The sequence below is a fragment of the Capra hircus genome, chromosome 28, assembly GCF_001704415.2.
Source record: "Capra hircus breed San Clemente chromosome 28, ASM170441v1, whole genome shotgun sequence".
NCBI classification, from domain to species: Eukaryota; Metazoa; Chordata; class Mammalia; order Artiodactyla; family Bovidae; genus Capra; species Capra hircus.
In genome coordinates, this window is record NC_030835.1 from 38,313,762 (window position 1) to 38,325,547 (window position 11,786).

The 11,786-nt window shown below is 52.2% G+C and overlaps 1 protein-coding gene and 1 non-coding gene across 2 annotated transcripts in view; both read right to left on the bottom strand.

Annotated features, from left to right (window-relative positions):
- The window catches only part of SLC35F3 (solute carrier family 35 member F3), a 127,859-nt gene extending 116,689 nt beyond the window's left edge, over positions 1-11,170 (bottom strand). Inside the window, exon 1 of the mRNA XM_018042637.1 lies at positions 10,907-11,170. Within this exon, the coding sequence (XP_017898126.1) occupies positions 10,907-10,982 (76 nt within the window). The 5' untranslated portion in view covers positions 10,983-11,170. The remainder of the gene's footprint in view (positions 1-10,906) is intronic.
- TRNAG-UCC lies at positions 4,423-4,494 on the bottom strand. The gene has a single exon. It is a non-coding gene; the product is annotated as a tRNA-Gly (tRNA).

An 11,786-nucleotide genomic window follows, 5' to 3' on the forward strand; every position in this document is an offset into this window, starting at 1 on the left:
AAGGCAGAGGAACCAGAGATCAAATTGCCAACATCCAATGGATCATGGAAAAAGCTAGAGAGTTCCAGAAAAACATCCATTTCTGCTTTATTGACTATGCCAAAGCCTTTGACTGTGTGGATCACAATAAACTGTGGAAAATTCTGAAAGAGATGGGAATACCAGACCACCTGACCTGCCCTTGAGAAACCTGTATGCAGGTCAGGAAGCAACAGTTAGAACTGGACATGGCACAACAGACTGGTTCCAAACAGGAAAAGGAGTACGTCAAGGCTGTATATTGTCACCCTGCTTATTTAACTTATATGCAGAGTACATCATGAGAAATGCTGGGTTGGAAGAAGCACAAGCTGGAATCAAAATTGCCAGGAGAAATACCAATAACCTCAGATATGCAGATGACACCAGTCTTATGGCAGAAAGTGAAGAGGAACTAAAAAGCCTCTTGATGAAAGTGAGAGAGTGAAATAGTTGGCTTAAAGCTCAACATTCAGAAAACGAAGATCATGGCATCTGGTCCCAAAACTTCATGGCAAATAAATGGGGAAACAGTGGAAACAGTGTCAGATTTTATTTTTGGTGGCTCCAAAATCACTGCAGATGGTGAATGCAGCCATGAAATTAAAAGACGCTTACTCCTTGGAAGAAAAGTTATGACCAACCTAGATAGCATATTCAAAAGCAGAGACATTATTTTGCCAACAAAGGTCCGTCTAGTCAAGGCTATGGTTTTTCCAGTGGTCATGTATGGATGTGAGAGTTGGACTGTGAAGAAAGCTAAGCGCCGAAGAATTGATGCTTTTGAACTGTGGTGTTGGAGAAGACTCTTGAGAGTCCCTTGGACTGCAAGGAGATCCAACCAGTCCATTCTGAAGGAGATCAGCCCTGGGATTTCTTTGGAAGGAATGATGCTAAAGCTGAAGCTCCAGTATTTTGGCCACCTCATGCGAAGAGCTGACTCATTGGAAAAGACTCTGATGCTTGGAGGGATTGGGGGCAGGAGGTAAAGGGTATGACAGAGGATGAGATGGCTGGATGGCATCACGGACTCGATGGACGTGAGTCTGAGTGAACTCCAGGAGTTGGTGATGGACAGGGAGGCCTGGCGTGCTGCGATTCACGGGGTCGCAAAGAGTCGGACACGACTGAGCGACTGAACTGAACTTACTGTAATTCCTGGAGATTAACATGCAGAGATGGATGACAACATGGCAGCTGCAAAGTTGTTTTTAAAAAACAAAATTACTTCCCTAGTGTGGATACAGAATTGGGAGGTGAAGGAAGGCTGCTTTTTAAAAGGAGGTGGAGCCAGTTGGCAGAAGGAACTTCACTGGAAGTTCCACGTGGCCGCAGTGCTGGTCTGAATCAGCCCCAAATCTGGCCTGCTCCCCGGCCATCATCACCACCTCAGAACAGACTGGCTTTTCTGCCCCACTCCTCACATCCTTAGGGGTCCCCAAATAACTCCCAATATCCAAACCACATTGCCTCTTGCAGTGGATTTAAAATAATTCTGGAATGTTCACAGCTCAAAGCAAACACGACTTCTGAGAAGGTGAGTGGATACGGGTAAGCTTGAGATAATGCCCTAGCGCCTTGGGGGAGGGAAGAGGCCACCTTGGGAGGGGAGCAAGAGCCTGTTTGGATCCGTGGTCTGAAGACACCTGGGCTCGAAGGGATCAGTTTTAATCCCCGCACCTGCCAGTCGTGGCCTGTTAGCCTCCAGAGTTCCACTGCCTGCCCAGGCACATCATGCTTCTGTTCACAGCAGGCACTCACCCCAGAAAGATCAGGGGATACTCCTGCACTGCTGGGACCCGCACACAAATACCACCTTATGTACACACTCCTCTTCTCCCAAGTCTGTGTGGTGGGAGTCAGGCTGTCATGCCTCACAGGGAGACGGGGGTTCCAGGAAGGCAGACTGTGTGCAGCGCAGCCCCCCAGGAAAGAAGGGGCACATGGAGTCTCCCCCTCCAATGGGGAGACAGGGCGATATTTTAACTGGTGGCCTAGGTGGTTACACAACTCATCTTGATGCACAAAGAGCACTGCCTTCTAGAACATCTGGTTCTCAGAAGAGTCATATAACGTCCATCTCTAAGGCAGGACTGAGGGTGCTTGCTCAAGGACCCAAGTGCAGTCAGCTTAAGGTATCAAAAGTCCTCCTTGGCTTCGCTCCACCCCTCTGCCTGGGCTGAGGGTGATGGGCTGAGCACATCCCAGGCAGAGAGGCTTTGTTGTGGAAACACCCAGGCCCGCTCCAGGCAAAGCTGGAAATTTGCACACTCCTCTTTGGGGTCTTTCTAGACCTCTTTCTGTGCCCTCATCATGGGGGGCTATTGTCTGGAGTCCATTGCTTTCCTGCTGCTGAAGATTCATAGAATCTAAGTACTCATTTAACTTTTCTTCTTCTTCCTGCCCAGATGCCAAATCCCACCCCTGAAACACACACACGCACATGCACACATGTACACACATATACATAAATACAAGCATGCACACACACACAAGAACACACACACACACAAGCACACGTATACACACACATGCGTGCACACACACGTGGGGCTTCCCAGGTGGTGCAGTTGTAAGGAATCCACATGCCAGTTCAGGAGGCACAAGTGACTCGGGTTCGATCCCTGGGTCAGGAAGATCCCCTGGAGGAGGAAATGACAACCCACACCAGTCTTCTTGCCTGGAGAATCCATGACAGAGGAGCTTGGCGGGCTACAGTCCATGGGGTCACAAAACAGTCAGACAGGACTGAGCATGCATGAAGACACACACACACGCACACACACACACACACACACACATACATCCACACTTATATACATGTGCGCACACACACACACACACACATCAAATTTCTGACTTGCTCTGGGTCTTGTTCCCTCAGTCTTGCTCTCTGATAGTAAAGAGATTTCATTAGATAAACCAGTCCCTGCTAATGAGTAAGCTACTTACTAGACTCATAGACTCCTTCTGCTGAAGCAGCCAAGGAAGCTCGACTTTAATCCCCTTTCTTTTCAGAAAAGAGAAGCCCAGGTTCCAGGAGGTGAGAATTAGCTAGTAGGGAAGCAGGACATGAAATGCCAGCATCCTGTGCCCACAGGGCATTCTTCCTCCACACTCCCCTTCAGTGACACGGTGTCTTAACCAGTGAGAATAGATCACTTGCCAAAAAGGCTTTTAAGAGTTATATCTCTCCTGGGCTCTCCCACACAGCTCCTCCGAACTCTTTCTCACCTCTGCGAGCCTTCATCTCCATCCATCATTTCTGGCAGATGGTGCCACTTCGTACATTACAGAGAAGATCCAAGTCATCAGCTCAGATCCTCGGCTTCCCTCCCCAGCAGCCGACATTTCTAAGGTCTTTGATCTCATCTCTTCCCTTCTTGCCAGGCTAACCATCCCTTCTCTGGCCTGGTCTGTCCTCCCAAGCCCCTCTGCCTCCAGTCTTTGCTGCCTTAATCATACTCTCCTGGGGCAACTCCAGACCTGCCCCGGCACTAAACTCCTTCCTCCGATTTACAGAAACATCAGCTCTCCCTAGGGCTTCCCAGGTGACTCAGTGATAACAAATCTGCTTGCCAACCAGGAGATGCAGGTTCGATCCCTGGCCTGGGAAGATGCCCTGCAGAAGGGAATGGCTACCCACTCCAGTATTCTTGCCTCGAGAATTTCATGGACAAAGGAGCCTGGCGGGCTATCATCAGTCCATAGCATTGCAAAGAGTCGGACACAGGTGAATGACTAACACTTTGACCCGATCTCCCCAAGTCTCTCCCCTTTCCCCTAAAGAGAACCTAACTCCCCTCCCCTCTCTTACTGACCAGCTTTACTGGCCTCTGCTTTTCTTCTTTGCCAAACACTCACCCCTTGCAATCTGGTTTGTGGACCAGCAAAATTGTTTCTATAAAACTGTCCTGGGGTCCAGAGGTTAGGACTCTGTGTTCTCACTGTCAAGGATGAGGGTTCTAGTTCCACAAACTGAACAGTGAGGTCAAAAGACAAAACCAAACCTGCTTCCTTTGGCCCTATTTGATACTGCAGCACGATTTCTCATTCTTGGTTTTCTTCCTGGGATTTCCACGATGCCCTTTGATCTGGGTTCTGCCTCTTCCATCTCCCCAACGTCTGCGACCAGCAGGCTTCTGGGCCAGCCCGTTCATCCCCACAATGCCACCTCCCACCTGATTTGTCACTGGGCCGTCACCACCTCTTTCTCCCAGGTCCTTGCCTCCTACACGCAAACACCTGCACTCAAAGGTGCTGCCAAGGCCTCACTCTTGTCTCATCTAAATTTGACGTGTCCCCTGTCTCCCTAGCTGTGACTGCCAATGACATCTTAATCTTTATTTGTTTTTATTTAATTTTTTTAGGGGGAGCCATGTCACTCAACTTTCAGGATCGTAGTTCCCTGACCAGGAATCGAACCTGTGCCTCTGAAGTGGAAGTGCAGAGTCCTAACCACTGGACTGCCAGGGAATTTAAAGCATCTTCATCTTTAGAGTCCTCTTGGATGACTCCCTCTCTGCCCTCCTACTTCAGCTCAGCCTGTGATATACTTGACTATATTTGATTCTACTCTAATTCCTTTATAAATATTTACTGTGATTGGTGAAATCACCTTCATGGTTCATTCTGAACATCATAGCCATGTATCCCAGATTCAGTCTCCCTTCTCTTCCACACCTCCCTCTTCCTACTAGTTTCCGTCTACTCTCCCAGGCCCAGAATTCGAGAGGCCCTCCAAGTTTGCCTGGGGCCAGCCTTGACCTTGGACCTTCTTCCCCTGACTTCTATGTAAGCTCTGTCCCCACCAGACTCCCACAGGTCTCTGCCAAATGCTACCCTCTCCTAACTCTGCATCTTGGTCCGTAGGGCCGCCTCTGCCTGGAACCCCATGTTCTTGCCTTTCACCTATGACACCAGGGTTTCACTAGCGGCTCATATAGTAAATAATTCGCCTACAATGCAGGAGACCTGGGTTTGACCCCTGGGTTGGGAAGATCCCCTGGAGGAGGGCATGGCAACCCAGTCCAATATTCTTGCCTGGAGAATCCCCATGGACAGAGGAGCCTGGCAGGCTACAGTCCATGGGGCCCGCAAAGAGCTGGACATAACTGAGCAACTACGCACAGCACACGAGGACAGCAGAGGGCAGAGGCGTGGCCTCTACCACGATGCTGCGATCATGCTCCCAAAAGACCAGTGTGAAAGGAAACATAACCATCACCTGGAGTTCAGTGATGAGAAAGGTTCTGAGACCACATCCAGGCTCAGCAGGAAACAGTGTCCTGTTAGATTACGTCATCGTGACAAAGCAAGGGTAAGAGCGACAAGAGCTGCCATCTGTGTCCCCACTGAAAGTGAGCTTCAGGGATTTCCCCGGCAGTCCAGTGGTTAAGACTGTACTTTCAATGTAGAGGGCCCAGGTTCCATCCCCAGTGGAGGGACTAAGATCTCACGTGCAGGGGGCACGACCAAAGAGAAAAGTTACCTTCCAACATGCAATCTTTCTTTGCGACATTTCTCACCTGTTTGGGTCAAGGATTATAACTGGCTCCTCTTAGCATCTCCAGTAATATCTGGTTCCTTCTCTTGCACATATTAGGTAACACACTGGATCAATTCAGGAGTGACTTTTGTCCTTGAGGTTTTAGGCCTAGAGCGATGCAACCTAGGAAACATTTTGGGCACGGGAACCCTTAGGCAGTATACTTCTCAAGACAAGAGGTTTCTAAGGTTGACCCTCAGGGCTGCATGTCCCCGAATAACAGTCTTAGTCCTTTAAAAAAAGCAAAGCAGGTGGCTTCCCTGGTGGCTCAGTGATAAAAAATCAGCTTGCCAATGCAGGAGACACGGGTTCGATCCCTGATCTGGGAAGACCAGACATGCCACGGAGTAACAAGGCCCGTGCACCACAACTATTAAGCCTGGGCTCCAGACCCCAGGAGACACAACCAGTGAAGCCACATGCCCTGAAGCCCGGGCTCCACAACCAGAGAAGTCACCGCAATGAGAAGCCCGTGTATCGCAAGTAGGAAAAACCCTTAGAATCAACAAAGACTCAGCACAGCCAAAAAGTAAAATAAATGAAACCATCTTTCAAAAAAACAAAAAACAGAGGGACTTCCCTCGTGGTCGAGAGGTTCAGAATCCACCTTCCAAGGCAGGAGACATGGGTTCGATCCCTGGTTGGAGAACTAGGATCCCACATGCCTCGGGGCAACACACCACAGCAAGAAGCCCCGCCCGCAACAAACACCTAACACAGTCATAAACGAATAAACAAAGGAGCCAGATCGAGGCTGGGGGAGGCTGAGATGGGCTGACCACCTGAAGCAGAGGCAGTAGTGACAGCAACAATGGGCCCTGTGAGCCATAGCAGTGGTCCAGACCCCCAAGTCACACTGTGACGGGAGCAGATAGGCACTGAGCACGTACAAAGTGCCAGGCAACTATGCCTGTGTAGCCTGGCACCCTTGCTTCTTCCTTTTTTTTCTAATAGAATTTTATCTAAAACTTTTTATTGGCCATGCTGCAGCTTATAGGATCTTAGTTCCCTGACCAGGGATTGAATCCAGGCCTTCTGCGGTGGAAGCACGGATTCTTAACCACTGGACTACCAGGGAGTTGACAGTACCCTTGATTTCTCATTGCATAGCTTCTGTGAGTGAATCCCAGATGCCTCAGTTTCCTCAACTGTAAACTGCAGTAATAACGCTTGCTTCTTTTAGAAGGCAAAGAGATTATGTAGCCATCTCCCCAAGCAAAGTGCCTGCAACCTATCGATAACACTCATTAGCAGGAAACTGTTACTCTCATTATTATTAGAGACAGATCATCACCCTCATTTCCATTTGAAATAACTGATTCCCAGAGAGCTTTAATCATCAAGCCAAAGTCACTTGCTTCAGCAGGAGAGGTGGGCCCCAAACCCAGTCCACGTACAGTCCACAGGCCATGGCGGCCTCCTGGGGGAGTTTATTGTCCTGTTCTCAGCCATTAATTCCTACTGAATGCAATTTTATTGAACATGAATTAGTTGGTTGTGAATACAGACAATCCAAGTAAAGATGCGTTACTGATCAATATTCAGTGTCTGAGTCCAGGGGGAACGCCAGGAAAGGAAGATGAAAAAAGACAAGGTGTGCCGTCAGACAGGACAGATGCCATCAGCCGGGCTGGAAGTCCCTTTTCAAGACGCAACCTCTCCCGGACCCAGGCCTCTCCCAGAGCCCAGGCGCAGCCCCCTTCTCATGCTTTCTGGCAAGACCTGTGCACTTACCCTTCCCTCTGCCTGGACCAGCCTCCACCCCCTCCCTGCCTGACAGGGTTTCTCACTTCAATAGCAAGGACTCTACCTCAGAAGACTTCCTCCACAGAAAAATCTCCCCCTCAGGAAGGCCTCCTCCTCCTCCTCAGGCAGACCTCCTCCTCCTCATCTTCTTTCCCAGGAAGGCTTCCTCCTCCCCCTCCTCTTCCTTAGGAAGGCCTCCTCCTCAGGAAGGCCTCCTCTTCCTCCTCAGGAAGGCCTCCCTCTCCTTCTTTTCTTCCTCCTCAGGAAGGCCTCCTCTTCCTCCTCAGGAAGGCCTCCTCCTCCCCCTCCTCAGGAAAGCCTCCTCCTCCTCCTCCCCCTTCTCCTCCTCAGGAAGGCCTCCCTCTCCTTCTTTTCTTTCTCCTCAGGAAGGCCTCCCCCTCCTCCCCCTCCTCCTCCTCCTCCTCCTCAGAAAGGCCTCTTCCTCCTCTTTAGGATGGCCTCCTCCCTCTCCTCCCCGTCCTTCTCCCCCTTCTCCTCCTCAGGAAGGCCTCTTCTTCCTCCTCAGGAAGGCCTCCTCCTCCCCCTCCTCAGGAAAGCCTCCTCCTCCCCCTTCTCCTCTTCAGGAAGTCCTCCTCCTCCTCCTCAGGAAGGCCTCCCCCATCTCCTCCTCCTCAGGAAGGCCTCCCCCATCTCCTCCTCCTCAGGAAGGCCTCCCCCATCTCCTCCTCCTCCTCAGGAAGGCCTCTTCCTCCTCCTCAGGATCTTTCCCCTTCCCCTCCTCAGATTATCCAGTTATCAGTGTACCTGCAATTCTCTGTCCTCAGCTCTGAACCAGAGTTTACTACCTTGCACTGGATTGCCTATTCATTTCTATGGGTCTCTTTCCCACTCAGCTGAAACTTCCTTCAAAGAATGAAGTCTCATTGCTCCTATTCGCACTTCCAGGGACACAGAGCAGGATCAGAGGAGGTATTTGTTGAGTAAATGAAGTCATCTTGTCCACCATCCTGTGCTTGAGTTCCACCAAGAGTTGTATTTTCTATTTTGGTTTTATATGTACCACATGCTGGGGCTTTCTTGCCTCCCCTTAGAAGACATACCACACAAGCTAATAAATATTCTTTGCTAGCTGCCTTCCATCGCTGGAGCCTGTCTGCCATCCACACAGAGACAGCCACAGTAGGGGGACCACCTTATCTTGTGCATCCAAGGCAAAACAAAATGATTCAACACTTCCAAAACAAGCACACAGATGCAAATGGTTTCAAAAAATAGACCCCAAACCAAACTGAACACAAATATCAAGGGAAGAAAAGCAGACAGACAGAAAGAGCTACATGAAAGTCTAGCATACCCAGGGCAGGTTTAATTAGCTCTGCCCTGCAGACTTTTTCTGATACTCACACAGGTATCCTATACAAAAAGGCAACTGGAGGTCTTCTGGTATCACTGGAACTCTTCAGATGCTTCCAGATACTTCCAAAAACATCTAGATACCCCACACAGGTACTCTTTTTGAGAGCAGCAAGAAGGTTCACCAAAGGTGTGAGACAGTCTGTGACTGGAGGATTGCCAGACATTTATTAAGCACCTACTGTGTGCCAGGCATGGGCATGTGCCAGGTATTGTCACCTACCTACCTACTGACCTGACTGCATTCATTTCCCAAAGTCCCCTGAGGTAGATTGTTAGTTCTGTTCTACAATTGAGGAAACCGAGGCTCAGTGTTTATGATTTATACACTGCAAGGGGGGAGTCTAATCCCCTGAGCTGTCCGATTCTTAGTTTAATACACTTCCCATTATCCACAGACATTTATGTGCAAATGTTAATTAAGAAACCAAACCTGGGCTCTGCTAGGTCATCCATGTGAAGAGTAGGCTCAAGGCTCACCTGGTTGTAGCCCTAAGGGACTTGGGGGAGGGAATCCCCATCTTCACTCCTTGGAGGCCAACCCTAGGCCTGGCTGGAGGGGGGCCTGTGCCTGGCAAGTCACCCTTGCCCTCTGTAGTACCTCTGAGGTCACAGTGCCCAGCTCTGGAGGCCTCACCATTCATGCCCAGCCTGGTTCCGAGTGCCCCCTGGGAGGTGTTCTGCCCAAGGTGGGCTGGGGGCTGCCTGGGGGAGGTACCCCACAACTAGAGAGCAGGGTTGACCGATTTGACTTAATCAGTGAAGACAGAGCCACTTCCCATGAAGACCCCACGAACGAGCTTCCCCAAGGGACACAACTAACTCTTCCCCTCCCCAACTTGCTTATACCTTTGGGCGAGATCCTCAGGAAGGCTTGAATATGCAATGGTGAACAGCTACCCACTCCAGTACTCTTGCCTGGAGAATCCTATGGACAGAGGAGTGTGGCGGGCTACAGGCCATTGGGTCGCAAAGAGTAGGACACGATGGAGCGACTAACACGTTCACTTTTTTTCACCCCCACCCCAGAGGTAGGCAATGCACTGAATTCAGGTGTGGCTCACTCATACCAAGTCTTTCCTAAAATTGGGATGGGGGACGGGAGAGACAGCCATGTGCAGGAATAAAACAAACAAACAAACAAAAAATCCCAACAGTCTTCTAAAGGTAGGAAAGGAGAAATAGTTAAGTATTAAGAAATATGTAGAATATAAGAAATTGTTGAGTTGCAGGTTAGTGCAAAGTGATGTTCTGAAAAGCACGGCTTTGGTTCCAACAGCTGAGATTCCATTCCTGCTTCTCCACTTCCCATTGTAGGTCTTGGACAAGTCCATCCACCCTTCTGGGCCTCAGAGGCCTCCTCTCTAGTATGGGGGCAATGGTACCAGGATGACTGGCAGGTGCCCTGCCAGCCTCCTCTCCCTCTCAAATTCCCTCTCTCCTCATAACGAACAAGAGCTCCGGAGGGAATACAGGGTCCTCAGAAACCATCACATAGAGGTCCCACCTCCAAGCTCCAGTCACAGGGGAAGCCAGGTTTGCACGGGGATCCTTAGTCTAGAAGGAGGGGTCTGCTTTCCTCAACCCACTGACGGTCCCTCCGCAGCCCTCACCTGGCTAAGGAGACTCAGCCAGTCCACCGTGGCCTCCCGGGAGGAGGAGCTGGGGGCTGAGGCTGACTCCCTCTGTTTTTCCTCCTTCCCCCATAGAAAGGCAAGGTCCTCTTTACTCCAGCCGAGTGTCCGCTGGATCTGAGTAAGGTTGCTCTCCCGAGCCGCTATGGTCTCTGCTTCAGATCCCCTGAGTAGGGGGAAAGAAACGTTTTCCAGACTGCTGGTGGCTTTTCGCTCACCTGCTGGGCCTGCCACGGAGCGGGGCATCGCTTGGCTTGTGGGCTGGGGAAGGCTCAGAGCGCTGGGCGGGATGTCTCCGCCTGCGGCAGCCAGCCCTCTCTGAGCTATATCTCTGGTCTGCCCGGGGGCGGGATGGGGTGAGGGAGGGTGACGCTCCCAACCCAGAGGACTCCGGACAGGCCTCGAAGGAGCTGAAGTGCTGGACAGGAGGCAGCCGGGTGGGCAGCCCGCAGCCCGCTCCCCGCAGCCTCTCGGGGCAGCCGGGCAACCGAGCCGCCACCTCCGGAGGCGCGCGGCGCTGCCCCAGGGGCACAGGTAACAGGGTGCGAGGATCCCCGCTCCGGGCCCCGCCGCCCCGGTCCGTTACCTTCCACTTTGGTGAGGGTCAGGACCGGACTGTTGCAGGCGCTGAGCGGGGCCACCCGGGCCGAGTGCTTCTTCATGATGAGCCGTCAGCCTGCAGGAGCGCCGCCGCCGATCGCCTACATCCTGGGGCCGGCTGGAGCGCGCCTCGCGGGCCCGTTGGCCTCCTCCGGGGAGGAGCGCGAGCTGCTGGCCGCCCCGGCCCTGCCTCCCGGGGCCGCCGGCCGGGCTCCGGTCGCCGCGCAGGGCTCACTGCGGCGGCCGCCCCGCGGAGCGCATCGTCGCCGGCAGCGCACCCACTCCGCACCCGCGCGCACAGCCTCCCGTTCCGAGGTTGCCGCAAACTCCAACGTCACGGACAAGTGCACTCCCCGCTCCCACCCCGCGGGCTCACCTGCTCCGCCCCCGCCCCGGGCCGCCCGCCCAGCCCCGCAGCTCGGCTTCCTCCCTCGGAGCTCGGCCCCGAGGGTTGCCTCCGGTCCGGGCGGGGGGCCTGCCCGCAGCTCCCCGGCGGCCCCTGTCCTTTGCTGAAACCAGCGCACGGAAGGCGAGGCCCTGAGAACTTAGCCTCAGAGGTTCACAAGTTTAAACAGGGAGCTACTGACTTCGGATGGGGAGTCAGCCTCCTCCCTGCGCAAAATCCTTAAGTATTGGTTTACGAGAGGAGTCAGAAAAAGGCAAAGCTTTCCCAGGCTGGCATTAACTTCTTTGGAAGTCTGGGGGCACGTTATTCTGCCTGATCCCCTGGACAGCTCTTTTTCCTCTTGAGGACGGTGCCAAGTCCAGAGAAGCAAGGCTGCCTCAAGAAAACAAAGGCGTGGGACTTCTGCGCCTGTCCTGGTGCCCCAGTCCTGAGAGGTTCGACTGCCTGGGAAGCAGGGAAA